The 17500-nt window shown below is 40.1% G+C and overlaps 3 protein-coding genes across 3 annotated transcripts in view; 2 read left to right on the top strand and 1 right to left on the bottom strand.

The window, feature by feature from the left end:
- The window catches only part of LOC138026611 (keratin-associated protein 16-1-like), a 161803-nt gene that overhangs the window by 28406 nt on the left and 115897 nt on the right, over positions 1 to 17500 (bottom strand). The gene's annotated exons all lie outside the window — the stretch shown is intronic.
- On the top strand, positions 826 to 1908 carry LOC138025406 (beta-2 adrenergic receptor-like). Its single transcript, XM_068872623.1, has one exon. It carries the CDS (start codon positions 826 to 828, stop codon positions 1906 to 1908), a length of 1083 nt encoding a protein of 360 aa, XP_068728724.1.
- On the top strand, positions 10296 to 12885 carry LOC138027620 (transcriptional repressor NF-X1 homolog). The gene is made up of 2 exons (XM_068875172.1): positions 10296 to 10669; positions 10882 to 12885. The coding sequence occupies exon 2, from the start codon at positions 10888 to 10890 to the stop codon at positions 12370 to 12372; it is 1485 nt and encodes a 494-aa protein (XP_068731273.1). The 5' UTR covers positions 10296 to 10669; positions 10882 to 10887; the 3' UTR covers positions 12373 to 12885.

The following is a 17500-nucleotide window of genomic DNA, read 5'->3' as shown; positions in this document are numbered from 1 at the left end:
ATCCTTGCCCCCTTTATTTCCATTAACTTTACGAGGTATGTGCAGATTTTAAATGTTACAGTGGTTATTTGATATCATGAACCTTTTATGTAACCCTGTATTAACTTCGTGTTTAAAGAGATTGTGCCATTTGGAAATAATAAAAATCAAAAAATAAATGAACTGTGAAATCACAAGCGTTTGAACGGTATGCCCAAAAAATAAGGTTTAAATTGTCTTTTTCAAGTCACGGACTATCTGCATTGCTACCACATGCGCTGAGTCGATGAGTGAAACCGCGGCTCCTATATGTACTAACTGAACGAGGGAAGAGAAAAATCAATACTCCGTACACCGCGGCTTTGTTTCGCAACTCTGGGAAACAAAATTCGCCCGAGAACGATATGCTGGTGCAAATTTAAAATGTGGACGGCCAGTCGATTGGATCGGCGCATAATACGTTTATGAAATTTAGTCCTCAAAAAATTGGAGAGGGTTTAATTGAGCGCCGATATTCAAAACCGAAGTATTGCTGATTGTCCAATTTCAACAAACGCCTTAGCCAATCATAACGCAAAGCGACAGAAAATCCGCGCTTAATCTAAAAAACAGATCTCAAGCGTTCAGGAGAAGTGAGATCTCACTATTCCGGTTACATGCGGTACAATTGAAAGTACGGTAAGATTTTCCCAGAAATCCGCAAGGGTAGTTATTTAAACTGAAAGGAATCACGATTGAAATCCGGGGTCTATGCTTACTGACGTAATCACTTAAGACGAATATCAGTCAATTAATTTGCACTAATTTCTTTTATCACATCAGATTCTCCTTCTTAAATACAAGGTCATGAACAAAACCGCTTCGTCGACGCAAGGAACTTCTCGGATCATGGACGACGTTAAGCTTGTAGATATTTCCCTGGGCTGGAAAATTTTCACCATGGTTGTTATGACCATAATTCTCGTATTAACCATCATTGGAAATATCGCAGTCATCGCTGTTCAAAGTCATTCTAGCGTCCTAAAAAATATTGTCAACTCCTACTTCCTTGTGTCTCTATCCATTGCGGATCTTCTGGTTGCTATTTTAGTCATGCCTTGTGCATTGGACACTGTGAACACTGGCTCGTGGAGGTGCGGGAACATTTGGGGCAAGTTCAATGGATTTGGCAACTTTCTATTCTGTATTTCGTCTATAATGCATCTCATGATGTTATCTATTGACCGTTATATGGCAATAGCTAGGCCACTCCGGTATCCACTGGAGATGACAAAGTCAAGAGCTCTTACACTATGCTTGATCTTGTGGAGTTACTCGGCCGTGTGGGCCTGTTTGCCGTTATTTGGAGTTAGTTCATATGAGTGTTTTATTAGTTACATTGGAACCTGTAAGGCGGAGGACTGGTCTAAGAACAGTTTGAATTTTGCATTTGCGATCTCCGTTGTCTCAGGGACGTACGGCATCGCTCTGATTTCAATGGTATATATCTATTTCAAAACCGGTCTAGTTATCCGAAAACAGGTTCAGCGAATTCAAAAAGAGTTAAAAGATCTTCAGCAAACAAAAGACAAAGATTTCAACATGAATTTTAACAATACGAACTCTAAGCATGGTAAAATGGCCCATAAACTGAGCTGCAACAAGGGAGTGGCAACGTTGTTGGTAGTAACATTGGCCTATCTTGTATGCTGGTCACCGTTTTGTATTATGCTTTTTATTGAAATTGGTAGTGGGAAAAAGATCAATGGTCCATTTGGCATTTTGGCAATGCTTGTTGGATTTGTAAATAGTTGCTGTAATCCCGTTATATATTCGATTAAGTACAGGCGTTTCAGATTGGCCGTTGCCAGCATGTTAGGCCGAAAAAATCGGGTGAGCAACCTGTCAGTCCCGGCCGGGATGACGATCGCGGGTTTTCGTCGATCATAAGGAGAAAGGGCCGGATCAGAACGTTAGCTAAAAAGAGTCGTATACATCTAAGATATGAAAGCCTGATGGGATAGCATCAACAATTTTGTAAACTGAAGCTTATAGAGTTTTCGTTCATGTGACCAGCATCAATATTTGCATACTAAAACAAAAGGAAGAATTTGCATAAAGGTGGAGTTCAATTCCTAAAAGAATATTTGACTCCTCCAAAATGGCCGCTGTTTCTTTGTTTCACTCCTCCAACATGGCGTCCGGATACAACTATCTATTAGATAGTACGCACGATGTGATTAGTTAATTTAGCGGGTGGTATGCAACAGTACAGCCCGCTAAATTTGAAATTTTAATGCATTTTCTGGCAAGTTTTTCATGTTGTTTTTTATGTGAATAAACTAGTGGAACTGTTTGAATCTTGCAAGCATCCTTTTCAAAAAGCCAATAAGATGGTCTTATTCTTCGGCCATTTCAACTTGAGTAAAAATAACAAACAAACTGCGGTTATAAACGTAAACGTCAAGTTCATAAAAAGTTTTACAACATGCGTTGTCTCGTTATGTTTATAACCGCTGTTTGTTTGTTATTTTTACCCAATAAGATGGATTCGTTTTTCACCTTTTTACACGTTCCTATCATTTGTAGAACCTGGACATTCCGCTTGACTTCAACTAGTTTCCTTTCCTTGCCCCTTATTTTTGAAAACCTTGCCCCGTTCACTAGGGATAGTTTTAGGGTCTAAGTGATCGGACTCGATCAACAGACGCGAAAGAGTCTTTTGGCACTTTCCCTTTCCTTTTGTCAGAACTGGCCGGCAAGACGCGACGGTTTGCCAAGAAATGCAACAAATTTGGAGGAATACTTGCATGATAATCAATCGCATTCTTCAGGAGGAGTATATGTCATCCTCGAAGTGTGTTAATTTGAGAGTTAATTTGTAGAGTCAATTTCCCCGTTCAGGCAAAGCGTCCTTAATTAGCCGTTTAATTCTTGCGTATTCGCTCACATACCACAGGCGCACTGACTCTGAGAACTTTAACCAAAGTCCTAATTTTATCATACTGTGTTACATTGTGATTGATTGTCGGTAAGCTTTAACAAGAGGTTATTCAACATTTGACTTGATTTGCGTTAGTGCTTCAGCGCTAGAACGACTGGACACTTAAATAAAAAATTCCTTCAAGGTTACGTCAATCCCCCCGGGGAAGGGGGGGGGGGGGGAAGGGCTCCCATATGGAACAGACGGGGATGCTCGTCGGAAATTTTTAATTTAACCCCTAAAGGAGACCATCTGGGCGTGGCTCAAGCTTTTTGTCACCCCTAAAGGAGACCAATCTGGGCGTGGCTTAAGGAAATCTTGACCGCTGAAAACAAGTTAAAAAGAAAATTTGACTTCTGTTTCTCTTCGCGTAATTCTGTGTGTCTTCGCGGAACCCTAAACGAGACCTTGGCGGCTTACAATATTGGCGCTTTGCCCGGATGACCCTAAGCGAGACCCAAATCCAAAATTTACACCCCTAAGCGAGACGACGAGCATCCCCGTCTGTTTCATAACCGGTCAATGTCTACACGGATCTTGACGACAAACGGAGTAACTGCTATTGTGTCTGAAGTCGTTGATTATCGTTGGATTCCTAGACGTTTATCTGACAAGTGTCACGATAGTGATTTATCCAGTGGATAGCACTATCCATCCTTCGAACAACTGGGTCCTGATGGCGAAGTGGCCCGTTCCTTGAACGGTCCTGAAACTTTGCGGGCCATTTCGGTCGTCACAGTTTCCTTTGTATCTCAAGAACGGATAGAATTTCAGTAATTTTGCTTTTTGTCACCTTGAAAACATGTCAAAAGATCGGCTTTCCAAAACAAACGGTTGGCAGTTTTCACAAATGGCTTTTCGGGCCCGAAAGTTTCGGGACTTTCGAGAAACGGGCCCCAGGTGTGGAAAACGAGTAATCAAAGCTGGTTGTTAGCTCCTAATGATGATCTCCTGCTCTGATTGGAGGTAAATTTGTCAATTAGTCGCCAAGCTACCCTGCAGTTCTTAATCCAATCAGCTCAGGGACCCCGAGGACCATCAGGTGGAGATCACCTCACCCTCCACACACAGGCAGCCTCCTTGGGAGCATCCGAAAGAAGGCTCTTAGCATCATACGTGTTTATGAATTAGCTTCTACCTGTACCAAATACTCCATCCTAAGTCTGATCCACAGACGTCCGGCAGCTTAAAGGGACAGTTTCACGGTTTTGCGCATGTTCAAGCTTTGGCCTTAGTAGTTTTAAATTTTACGATTTTTTACTGAACCAGATGATGTTCATTAATCACAAAGAGTATTAAAAGCAAATACACCGAATGACTGGGGCCCAAATTTGGTGGAAGATACTACGGGTTTACACAGAAAATATCAAATTTAGTTTTGACCATCAAATCTATTGTGCTGTCGAACATTTTATTCTACGCACGAGTTGTCATAACGCACGAGTTATCTGTTCGCATAATAATTCCACTTCTATGGCATAGTTTCCGTTTTCTGCATCAGTGCTTTCGATTGTTTCAATAACAATGGAATTAAACAAACTGGTTGCCCATGCACAGAGACGTGAAACTCTCCCTTTAAGCTTGTTGGAATTCACATTGTCACTAGTTTATAACGGTTACACACAAGTACTGTTAATTATTCTGACGTCACAGTCTCGGTTGTGTGCGTGTTTTTCCCGCCTCGCAGTACATTGTGTTTCGTTGTTCAAAACTTTGTCTGTACTGTCCTGACAACTGAAAATAATTAAGAAATGAAGTGCCTGTCACCTTAACTCACTTTTCCACTTTATTTAACCTCCGAAATCATCTAAAATACATCGTGTTGTTTTTAGCACTTTTTGATTGAAAATTCCCTTTTTTGTTCGCTTCTGCCCGGAAAGAAGGGAAAAGTGGTCACTAACCGAGCAATAAAGGGGAATGGGTTCGAGTAGTGGTGTACATGGTAGCCTGCATGACAGGCGCTTTATGAGCCAAGCGGCGCGAACGCGATATTAGGGAGCTTAAGCACGCGCGTTTTTGAGACGCGAACGGCAACCGGAAGTGAGCTGTTTTCACTTTTAACTTGTCTTTATACAACCACAGTTAAATTGCTGAGTATCTTTTCACCATTAGAGATGATTAGTATAAAAATCTGGGAGACACCATTGTCCTGGTACGCGAAATGCTCTGTTCCGGTTGCCGTCCGCGTCTCAAAAACGCGCGTGCTTAAGCTCCCTATTTCGCACGGACACGAGCGCGAAGCGCGAGACGAGGGGTAGAAAAAATTCGCGCTCGTGTCGGCTCCGCGCGAAATATCGCGTTCGCCCCGCTTGGCTCATAAAGCGCCTGTCATGCAGGCTATGTACATGGTGATCTTTCGTCGTGAGTTCAGCGAACAGACTGGATTTTGTCCCTTTGACAAATGACCATCGCGGGAGCTTGTCTGCACGACTATCGGCTCAACCGTATGGAGGAAGACACCATTTCTTCTGAAACCTGACAAGGGTTGGCGTCGCAAATTTCCCTTTCGTAAACGGTCCTTGCCATTTGAAACGGTCGTTGCTATTTCTCAGAACGGTCGTTGCCATTTGAAACGGTTGATGCCATTTATAACGGTCGACTACACACTTCACTTCAAAGAAAATTAAAAGAAACAAACTAAGAAAAAATATTAACAAAAATTAAGACAAAAAAGGAAAAAACACATTTATAAAAGAAAAACTGGAGGAAAAAAAGAGTCCGAAAATTTCAAGACTCGAACTCGGGCTCTTAGCCCTCACCCTAAACACAGGCAGCCCTCGCTCAAAATGTTAGGAGTTCATTGTAACGTGACATATGCTATATTACATAACTACGCGAAACGTGACTTCCGCCTTGGAGGTATTGTGTTACAACGGTTTGATTTTGTGAAGGTTTGTATGGGAAGGCAACGGCTTTGCTGGAAAAGTCAATTATTCTTATATTTTGTGAATAAAATCTACTTACTCTGTTGCCGTGTTGTATTCCACTGCAGTGGAAACCCACAAAACGACAAGTCGCCGAAATCGCGTTAGATCGGCCTGCGAAGCTGGCAAACAACAAAGAATACAACACGGCAGCAGAGTAAGTAGATTTTATTGACAACTTATAAGAATAATTGACTTTTCCAGCAAAGCCGTTGCCTTCCCATACAAACCTTTACAAAAGCAAACCGTTGTAACACAATACCTCCATATGCTGAAAGGCGGGAGTCACGTTTCGCGTAGTTATGTAATATAGCATATGTCACGTTACACTGAACTCCTAACATTTTGAGCTTGGGCTGCCTGTGCCCTAAACAGAACCATAACCCGAACCCTAACTCATATGACCAGCGAGACACAACTCCCAGTATAACCGCAACCTTTTGAGTTCTTAGACCTAATGAGTGTAATTCAGAGCTAAAAAATGGCATCGACCGTTTCAAATGGCAACGACCGTTCTGAGAAATGGCAACGACTGTTTCAAATGGTAACGACCGTTTACGAAAGGGAAATAAGCGTTGGCGTCTCCTAACCAATCACTCCAAAGTCACCATGGAATGACTCTTGTGGAACAAGGGACGTTTTCAGGAGGAAGAGCGAAATGTAACACAAATATTACTCAAAGAAAGAAAGTTTAACATATGCTAAAGAAGAAGCAAATCTCGATCAGTTGGGAGTGAAGGCTTCCATACTTGATATATGATCAGTCACCATCAAGCAATGAATACATCAAATTAAATTCATTGAATACATTTGCATCATTTCTTTCAATTAAGGAAACCACGAAACTTGAAATCAGTTATTACATGAAGCTGCTTCAAATCTAATGGAAGCAACACCTTGATGCAATACAAACAAGATATGTGTGTGGATGTTTACTTTGGCGAGCGATTTTAAATCCCATTTGAGAACAGAACAACGTGTTAGAGACAGTTTTTAAGTATCGTGCTATGCCCATAGATGCTCTATATTTCAATATATATGACTTACTCCTTGATTAATGCGGCAATCTAAGGGAAATGGTGTCTTAAAAAAAAAAAAATTTTCGAACTTCGTAAGGGCAAAAGAACAGAGTCGAGTTGGTCGTCCCTTTTGCTCTCGGTTTTTACTGTCTTCTGCCCGTGCCACTCGACTATTTCTGCAGCTTGAAACTTACAGGTTTGTTTCCGGCAGCGGCACCATGATTCCTGATCGACACATTAACATAACGATTTTGGATACTCACATCTGTCTCCAAAAATAAAAGCCTCACACAAAGGATTGCTGCTGGTTTTCTTTTTATTCGTTTAATTTGTTTGTTCTTTATTCCAACCGACCGACTCAAACTTTATCATGATAAACTTGACCAGAATACCCTAAAACAAAATTGTGACACAAAATCAAAATGGCGAGTTTCAAGTCACGGAGTGAATCGGTTATTATTGATTTTCCAAATGATGCAATTTTTGACACTCTCTCCAGCCCTAGGGAACTCAACTTCGGATACAGCCATGCTTCCTCTATAAATGTCAACTTCACAAATGTATATTAATTAGCTACCTTAGTTCAAAGGGGCCGCTCTTTTAACGATGGTCGGGATAGCTCTTTCATTCTTTGAAGGAACAAACACCTTTTATTTTCACACGGAATGGACTCAGTATGACCACTGAGAAAACAGGGAACGAAAATCTTTCCGAAATCTACGTTTGTGGTATTGCTCACTTTTTGACAGATCAAAAGCGAAAGTGCTCCAAAAGATGTTGAAGCCGGAATCAACAAATTCTAAAGCAGCGCAAAATTAAAAAGCGATTTAGCAGCTGTTGGCTGTACGCAGAAGAAAGTCTGTTCATAGGACTTGAGTTTATATCCCTATTGCCTTGTGCTTGTGCAAATCCTTGAGGAAAGTTAACGTTTGTGTTAGATCTGCAAAAAACAGTAATCTCATACGGTCCCTTGGAGAATGAGGCTTCTCAAAAATGGCCATGATCAAATGATAACAACTTAAATATTTTCAAGGCTTATTACTGTATTTAAAGAACACCGGGCAGTTGTTGGAAAGATACAGATGACGTCATTTGTTGCAAATGTGCCAAGATCCTCATTGGCTTCCGAAACAGAGGATTCTTTTGTTCCAGTAGATAGGACATTTCAACAACAAAAACAATAATTGGAAAACAAATACATCCCATCTTTTTATTTTATAGAAACATTAACGTTGTTGTTTTTGTAAACAGTATTATGTTGTTTGTCTCTTTGTTCGTTGAACAAACCTAGAGAGTGAAACTTCTAGAACACTTAAAAATTGCTTTAGCCTAGCAAGGGGTGAATGCCAGTGAAGACGCCTTGTTAAAGCACGCATGCAGAAGATGCTTTTTCACCCAGACTTGTTTGAAGACAGTGTCGGACTCTTACAGATTGTACTGAGGTAAGTCTATTCCACTCTGAAATTGTTTTGCGTTCACCTACGCAAAACCTACCCGAACCTCATACAGTCCTCACCGCAAGGGCGGCAACTAGTCTGCAGGGACCTGAATTTAGGACAAATTAAGTTGAATGAAAGACAAGCTGCGAAAGTGAGAGAGTTTTTAACAAAAGTTAATGCGGTTAAATTTCTCTTCGAGTGTTGAAAAATATTTCACGATTGAGCGCAGCGAATGTTTATATTTATTACATAAACACCAATGAAATACTAAATCATTTCACGAAAGGCCCGACCTAAACTGCTTGCAGTGCTTCTTTCACATCCCTCGTCCCTAATCCTCGTTTTTAACTCTTTGTCCCGTTCAATTTATCCAATCACGGTCCGAAACTCTTTGTATGCGTGCATGCAATCAATTTTGAGTATCGCATTCTAGTCTACCACAAAAGCTCCGTTTAGTTTTTGACTATTCTTCCGGAAAATGATACCCTCTTGAGAAGGAGCGCAATTAAAACTGGAAAATAAGTAGTGAGTTAGGAACTAGAAATGTGGATCGATACACATGATCCACCCGTTTTAGTATTCAACATACTGCAAATACCAGCCATAGCTTGATCACGAGTAAGGTGCAAAATGAGGGTTTGTGCCCTCGTTTGCGCCCTTCAACATTGCAACTGACACACCTGCTTTAAAATAGGAATTTTAAGAAGAAATGACGAAGTAATCCTGCTGCGCATGGTTTCGTATTTTTGCGGTCTTTGCATAACAATGCCGTGAAATCACACCAAGTTTTGACGACAACGTGACTGATACAACAGTGAATCGTTCACTCTCCATCTTTATCAGGACCGCTTGCACCAAGTTACAGAATATTTCGCCCATATTGTAAGTGCAACTTGAACAAAATGGAAAAAACGCAAAATTTTTATGAAAGCGTGAAGTAACATTTTGTTTCCGTATGCGTCGTCGTTTCTTATTGAACTCCCTTTTACTTCCCGTTATTGTCGGCCACTTCCACCAATAAAAAAAATATTTAAATTTTTTTGAGTAGCCGATGTTTTTTAACGGATTTTAACGATTTTAATAACCCATTTCCGAGTTCATGCTACTTTACATACGAATGAAATTTCATGAGGAAAACTTCGCACTTAGAGACTCGCTTTGAAGAGGGGGTAGACGTGAACTCGGAAATGACCTACTGTCCTCCTTGAGTTATATGTTTTCGTGACTGCTAAATACTCGTAAGTCATCACTACAAGTCTGCCTGAAGATAAAAGTAGTTATTTATGGAGTGTCATAATTAAACTGAGATACTCGAGAAAAAGCACGTGAAATAATTATCCCACGGAAACATAAAGATAAAGTTTATCTCTCCAAAGATATTCCATAATAGGGAACTGAAATTACGATCGGCCATCGAAATTGAAAAAAATCTTATCGCAAAATCAATTGACAATTTCGCGACAACTCTCCGTCACCTAGAGTGTATCTTACATGCATCTTTGTTCGTCCGTTAGCTTTGTCCCTTTGCTACGTGTGTTACCAACTGATCAATTAACAAATACTTGACAGGGGTTGACATCAATCTAGCAAATAGCTGTCATAACATATAATTCAGGAAGACCCCATCAAGAGATAAGCTGCATGAAATAAAAGGGAACGTGCAGACCCACCCGTTATTGACAAGCCGTGCACACTAAGTTCCCTCCAGCCATCTCCAAGAAGAACAGTATGATGCATTACAAATCTCATCCATGGACTTGACAGTGCATCATTTTCTCATCAGATGAGTTTTCTTGAAAAAAAAATGAGACCTTTATTGGGCCTCAGATGGTGTATCTCTCAAGCCATCAAGCGGTCAAGTTACGGACGATGTCATTTACGACTTGCAATTAAGATTTCTTAAAAATTAATTATTCTTAATCTCCTCAATCGCGCTTAAATCAAAAGGATTCAAAAAGAGAAAATTTTCCAATCTCGAATTTCTAACATTTCGAATGTCAATACCTATGCTCGGATCGGTTATGCAAGCAAGGTCACCAAGCCTTAAAATGGATGAAAACAAAACAAAAGAAGCAGAAAAAAAAGCAAAAACAAAAAAGGGAAAGAAATGTGCTCGCACATGTCCGGATAAGAAAAAAAAAAAAACACCGAAGCCGCGGGAGATAACGGGTGAAACACAATATTGGAAAATAAATCTGTTATTTTTCCGGAAGATAGCGATATAAATACATCCCACGCTCTAATATGAATTTTGGCACAGATTCATGGACGTTGGGAACGATTCACACTTGTCCCTCGAGTGTTACTTTGCTAGGATCCATCAACCAATTGTAATCGTCGGTCAAGGTACACAGGTTCTTGAGGATAAAGCTGAGTACTTTTTTTTTAGCAATGACCATTTACTCTGAAAACTATATGTTAATTGACAGAGTGATAACCTATGATTTGGAACGAACTAAGGCAATAATGAACTCCGATCAGGCTAACAACAAACTTGTAATACTATCCCTTACTGTCCTGTAGGAGTTCACTGACCGGGTACATTTACTTATTTTCAGAACGTTATGTATTTCCCTGTATTAACGGCTTGTCTTCTTCTTGTGGCCCTGATTCTTGCTGACCGCCACGGTGAGCTTGGGCCGTTCTCACCAACTCAGTGCAACTTGATCTACAAAAATGCTTGTCACCAATACCGAGCAACTGGTGTACACGATGTCATATGCGTCCACAACCTGCGATATCACGTTTGTCAACAAACTTGCAACAGTGCTAGCTGTAGGTTGCATTGTAATGCGCTATTCTCGTGTGTACAGCAATGTTTCGCTGGCCTCTGTAAGAAGATGCTTTGCGATTCTGAATATTGCAATCAGACTTGCATTAGGGGAAACTGTCAGGCAATGGATTGTGTCGGGAAGGAGTGCGAGCAGAATTGCAATTCCGGTGGCTGTACCATGGCTTGCTCGGAAGGCACTGAGACATGCACTCAAAGGTGCAAGATGGGAAAATGCATCATGCATTGTCCTCCAGGAATTAAGGTGTGTCAACAGAGTTGTGAGGGTGGAAAGTGTACCATGATTTGCAACGCTAAGACATGCACGCGTTCTTGCAAGGGAGGGCATTGCATATACACAATAGCAGCTGACAAGCATCTGGAAGCAACACAACTTGGGCCTAGATTCTTGAACTGTAACAACGAAAGCGATGAGCACACGTGCGTTCAAAGTTGTCCCGAGGGAAACTGTGACATAAAGCGTAACAGATATGTGTCGCATGGTTCCTTGCTTCAACTTTGCCCTGGGGGAAATTGCAAATTTGAATGCAGAGCACCTCTAAAATGCACTCAAGTGTGCATGGGTGGCTCATGCAAGAAGTTTTTTTGTAACTCAAAATTTTGCATTCAAGAATGCGTGGCTGGAAGATGCGACATGGAATGTGAGGCGGATGAATGCCTGCAAATGTGCAGAGGAGGAAATTGCAGCATGAATTGCTTGTCAACAGTGAAAGGATGTTCGCAGTGGTGCCCTTCTGGGGACTGTATCCTCGGCTGTAATGCAAAACGATGCAAACATTACTGCGATCAAGGTCATTGCGTCATTTCCGACAGTGCTCGACGACTTGAAGGAATCTTGAGAACCGTTCGATGTTCCACGTCAACGCGCAAATGCAATCAAGATTGTCCATCAAAGCGAAGTTGCGCTTTTCTCGGCTGGGCTCACTTTGGCTTTTTCTATCACGGCACTCATCAAATCTGCAGACAGGGAGATTGCCGTACGATGAACTGCATAACATCTAACAAATGCACGCAGACATGCCATAAAGGAGCCTGCAATTCAATGGTTTGCACCTCCAATCATTGCTTGCAATATTGCGAGGGAGCCAATTGCAATATGGAATGCAATGCTGCAATCTGCACACAAATTTGCCACGGCGGAGGTTGTGAAATGAAATGCACTGATAAGGTCAGGACATGTACTCAGTCGTGCAATTCTCAGATTTTGAGCTGTCAAACTGTTTGCTTTGCCAGGTCCTGTGTGTTAACTTTGATGTAATTGTTGCAACAACAAAAATAACCTAATTACGAAAAATTGCAATTGTCTTGTCCAGAGTTATTATCAAACCATAAAATGCTCAACCAAAAAACTCGGGGAAACTGGTTTTCTTTTGGAATTCGAAGAAAACCAATTTCGAGTCTTATGAAAGTGCCAGGGCAAATTTGATTGCTTAGTCTATGAAATACTCGTCATTAAGAGTCTCAAGCTTAATTTAAATATCCATACGGACTCCATACGTGCCCAACGTCTTGTTTCATTTTCATTGTTCCTTTGTTTTGCTATACCTTCTTATCAGCTATTGTTCTTTTAGTATTTATAGATTGTAATTTTCATTTGAACATTGACTTAACAACGTCGTAACGTCGTCCTTTTTATACAAAGTTTTTAGTCTTTTTTGCCATTTACGATTTTAAATATATTTCATCGCAATTATTTTATAGTTAAATTAATAAAACCATATACTTAATATATGGAGATGGTTATGAAACTCGACATTTTCTTTGTCTTTGGTTTTTGTCCGCTGACTTGGCCTGACCATGCACAAGCTACACCCTTTTCCAAAAAGACAGCCAATCAAAAGTTTCGATTAATTTATCCAAAACTCAGTTGTGAACCCAAGACAAAAGATTGTGCATGGTGAAAGTCAAGTTAACAGGAAGTGGGACAGTACTGTTCTTTCTTTTGAAGTTTTCGGGGTTTCATAACCACTACATCTATATGAACCATGATAGAACGTAACAAAGTTTATTAAATCGTAGCGGCCTACAATAGCTTTGGTCTCACGGTACACTGTCATGCCCAGATATGGTCAAATATGGGCAAACACAGCAGCTTCTTCTTGCTTCTTGCTTTTCTCGCGAAAGGAATCGAAGGCGGATATCAATGTTAATCCCGGTAAACGGAATAAGTGATGTATTTATGTTGGCATCGCTCTTCTTCTTAATCCCCGCGTCATCATTGATAACTTACCCTGCGAACAGGATGGCTCTCTCTTCGTGTCCCTCATCTTTCTCGCTCGCTCCGCGAAGAGAAAGCCTTCTCGCAAGCTACGTTTACTTTCTGTTAAATATTCACCATTTTCTTTGTATTCTTGTCGGTGCCGGAATCTCATTTCTACGAGAATTGACGGCTCACTCCATTGTTCTAACGGAGATGATATCAATGACGCCACTCCTTGTTTCCCAACAAACTAAAACAAAAGCTTTTTTTTGTTCAGGTGAATGGTACGATTTGATTAAGAAAAAGACGGCTTTCTTTCTTAAAACACTTTTGTGCGAATCTGAACAGCACAAACGCGCAGAACCTCGTTTGTTAGCCTGCACACAGGTTCTCCGCCTTGAATGGCGCGATCAACAGCTTGAGGAGTGGGGCTAGCTGTAGATCACGTGCCATTCGAGAGGGAGCACTTGACCTGTGTGCAAGCTAGTGCGTGATTCGCGTCGGCTTGACCCACGAACTTTGCTTTAGAAGACGATTACTGAAAACTTGCTTTCAATTCGGATCAATTCGCCGGGAACAAAAATGGGCCTTTGAAGTTTATTTACAGTGAAGTTATTATACAGATACGTAAAAGGTCGACTGAAACGACTTTTTCTTAATAATAATAAAGAAGAGCGAAAACTGCCTTGAGTATTAATATCTTCTGTTGATAATGTCAGTCCAATAACTTGTATAGACCCTTCTACAGGTGCTTTTTTTTTCTTGGGCAATTTTCCAGTCAAGGCAAAAAATTCCCGTCTTACTACTCTCTGAACCGCTTGGGTAGACTTTCATATACCGGACCAAAAAGGCGGAAGACAAAAGAACCATTGTTATTCTGCTTAAGCTTTGTTTATTACAACAACGACAATTCGCTTTGTTCTTTTGTTTTATGGACGTTAATTATTCCGGATCCGGTATGCGAAAAAAAGGCCAAACTTTTTAACGATTTTTGTGTTTGCTTTAAGGTGAACAAAAATAGCAAAGAGAGCTTTCGTGGTTGTATACATTAGCAAAGCAAAATCCTCAACAACATTAAGCCAAAACAATTCCCTGATGACTTTTTAAAAATTGCAATAATGCTTGAATTTTGCAATGGACATAAACAAGGCAATAAGTAGTAATAATATTTTGACACACTCGGATGAATTGACGGTCATTTCGTTCCATCAATAAACGACAAGAGTAGTTGAGATACTGAACTGGGAAGACTACAATTAAGCAAAAATCACTTGAACGTTACATTTTCCATTTGCACTCCCCCCTCCCCCCCCCCAAACAAAACAACATTGTTAAGGGGGGAGGGGGTTAAATGAAAAGATTTAGGGGTTGGGGGGTGTCCAAGATTCCTTAACAAGGAAAAGTGTCTCAACACTTCTGGCGCTTATTGATGTTCAGTCCGTCCAAGTCAGATAGTTCCACAAAATAATCAACTTTCATGATCGAATTTACTTGTATAAGCCTACTTGATAACCGTAGGAGATCGATTTGAAGTTCGTATCGATCGATCTACGGTATTTACAGTACTTACAATACACAATACACAAAACACTTAGCACTGCTTACACATAGTACTAGGACCTCAGAAGTGCTTATGGTCAGGAAAGAGGAAGGAAGATGAAACCAGGTTCACCCAAACCGCAAATCTTCGTAAATTTGGAGGTTAGGATAAGTATTTTAATTAGCAGCACAAGAAAGAGGAGAAAGGAAAGGTGTCAGGAAAAAAGGTACAAATGGTTCCCATTTCTTTAAGACGTTTGCTTGCGTTTTTTCGATTATGTAGATATGCTTGAAGTAACAGAGAAAATCGATTAATTTTGGACTGTTCGTTTTATGTTTGCACAGCCAGATGTAATGCTTGGCGAGCAAAAGGCAAAAATTTATTTGCAGGTTGTTTTTTTATCTATCTGGCCAGGAGCACATCTGGAGCGTGCAACTTAAATACAGCGTCTCCTGATCTGGCCTTAGACCTAGAGCAGTATGTACTTGAGAAAAAAATGTTAATTATTTGACAAGACTTAAGCCACGAAAAAACATTAATTCAAAAATCCTGGGTTATCTCACATTTCCAAAAGAAGTGTAACAAGCTTTCTGCTTCGGAGTGGCGCGCAGAAAGTACATTTATCATCTTCAAGAACCCTTATCTTTTTTAAAAACGTATTAGTCGCCAGACGGCGATGTAAAAACTTATAATTGAAGGTCATCAGTTTTGAACTTTTTGTACACTGAAAAGTTAGCCGATACACTACCCTCCAGTCAATCTTTTCGTCTGGTGGCAGATAAATTTCATTGGACCATTCATGCTGACAAATGTGAGGTTGTTCGCTTTTAGATGAAATAAGCTTGCCATATGCAAATCATGTTTTGGCAGATCCTTATTTTTACTTAGGCGATTGATAGCATAGCCTGCGCTTGCAGACGTATTTCCGGTTGTTGCTTACAACCGGAAATACGTCTGCGAGCGCAGGCCATTGATAGCAGAGACTATTCCAAAGTAAGCTAAGAGCTGAACTTTTAAGTTATATTTATTTTGAAAGTCAGTCCAACTAAGAAGGTCGGCAGAATTACTGTATAAATGTTTTCCCTTTGTTATTCCTTTCAAATACCAATCTTTATATAGAAAACAGGTTTATTTCCAATACGTATCAAAGAATTATGCCACAAGGGTAACGTTGAAAAAGCCTCTTCACTTGTTATCTTTTCATAAGAAAAAATCGCTCCAAATTTCTAAGATTTCTTTAACAAAGGGACAAGATATATAATTAGACATACTTAAGATGTCACTTTTATGAAGATTACCTTATAATATGAAGTCTCCACCAAATTGATGAAATTCCAGATCAAAGAATGTTTTCCAACTGCCCTTATTGTTAACATCTAAGTATTTTTTAATCCAGGTGGCTTTTAAGGATTTATTGAAGGAGAAAATGTCAATCATTTTGATTCCTCCTTCTAAGTGATCATTTATCACAACATTTCTTTTTATTTTATCTTCCTTATCGCTTGAGTTTATTTCTTTTAAAATCTTATAATTTGATTCTAGAGGAGAAAGAATATATACTAGCTGCGACGCTACCAGACTTTTCAACACAGCAACTTTTCCTAAAAGGCTAAGTCGACGGAACTTCCAACAGCCCAGTATCGCTTTTGCTCTTTCGAGTTTTTTACTGTAATTTTGGGACAGTGTTGCTGCTGGGTTTGTCGAGAGCCATACACCAAGGGTCTTGACCTTCTCTTTTGGCCATTTGAAATTTCTTTCACGGCAAATTTTAAGATCCGACCTTGCGTTTGAGCCTATCCATAAAGCTTTCGTTTTACTACAATAAAGTCCGAGGCCAGATGCTTTACCAAATGTATCCAATAAATTAAGAGATTCTTTTAATTAAAGATTCGTCGGAGCCACTGAGTTAGCACGAATGTCGTATCATCTGCGTCTTGACTAAATTTGATTTCTTTTATGACTATGCCCTTAACTCTCGCACTGTTGCGAAATGCTTCAGCCATTATTTCCACAGTAAGGACAAACAGATAAGGAACCAAAGGGCAGCCCTGTCTTACACCTCTACTACTGAGCTGAAAAAAATTGCTCGTCCAACCGTTATTCAGAGTGCAACTTTCAATATCAGCGTAAAATACTTTTCAGCTTATCAGAATTGGTCTAAAATCAAAGTGTCGAAGCCGTTTTATACAAAAAAGACCATTCTAAAGTACCAAAAGCCTTCTCCAAATCAAGAAAGAGGAGAAGCCCGGGAATATGCTTAGCTGCTGTATATTTGATGATACTGTCTATTGTACGAATATTTCTCCCATAAATCTGTCCTTTATGAAGCCAGTTTGACGGTCGTTTGAAATAAGCGCAGGAAGTACTGTCTTCTGGCGATTAGATATGGCTTTGGTTGCATTCTTGTAGTCACAGATTAAGAGCGAGAGTGGTCTCCAACTTTTAAGAAAATTAAGATCCTAGTCCTTTTTTGGTATCAACTTTATAATTCCGCGCCTTTGAGATATTGAGAGCCTTCCCGATTCATAAGAATCCATTCTAAAGTATCAAAAAGAACCGGGAAGGTCCTACATCACTCCAAAAAAATTTATAAATTCGCATGGCAATCCATCTGTTCCGGGCGTTTTACTTGAAGGCATACTATTC

This window comes from Montipora capricornis, chromosome 12 (genome assembly GCF_036669925.1).
Source record: "Montipora capricornis isolate CH-2021 chromosome 12, ASM3666992v2, whole genome shotgun sequence".
NCBI classification, from domain to species: domain Eukaryota; kingdom Metazoa; phylum Cnidaria; class Anthozoa; order Scleractinia; family Acroporidae; genus Montipora; species Montipora capricornis.
Note: the sequence above shows the minus strand (reverse complement) of the source record. Positions and strands in the feature narration are given on the sequence as shown.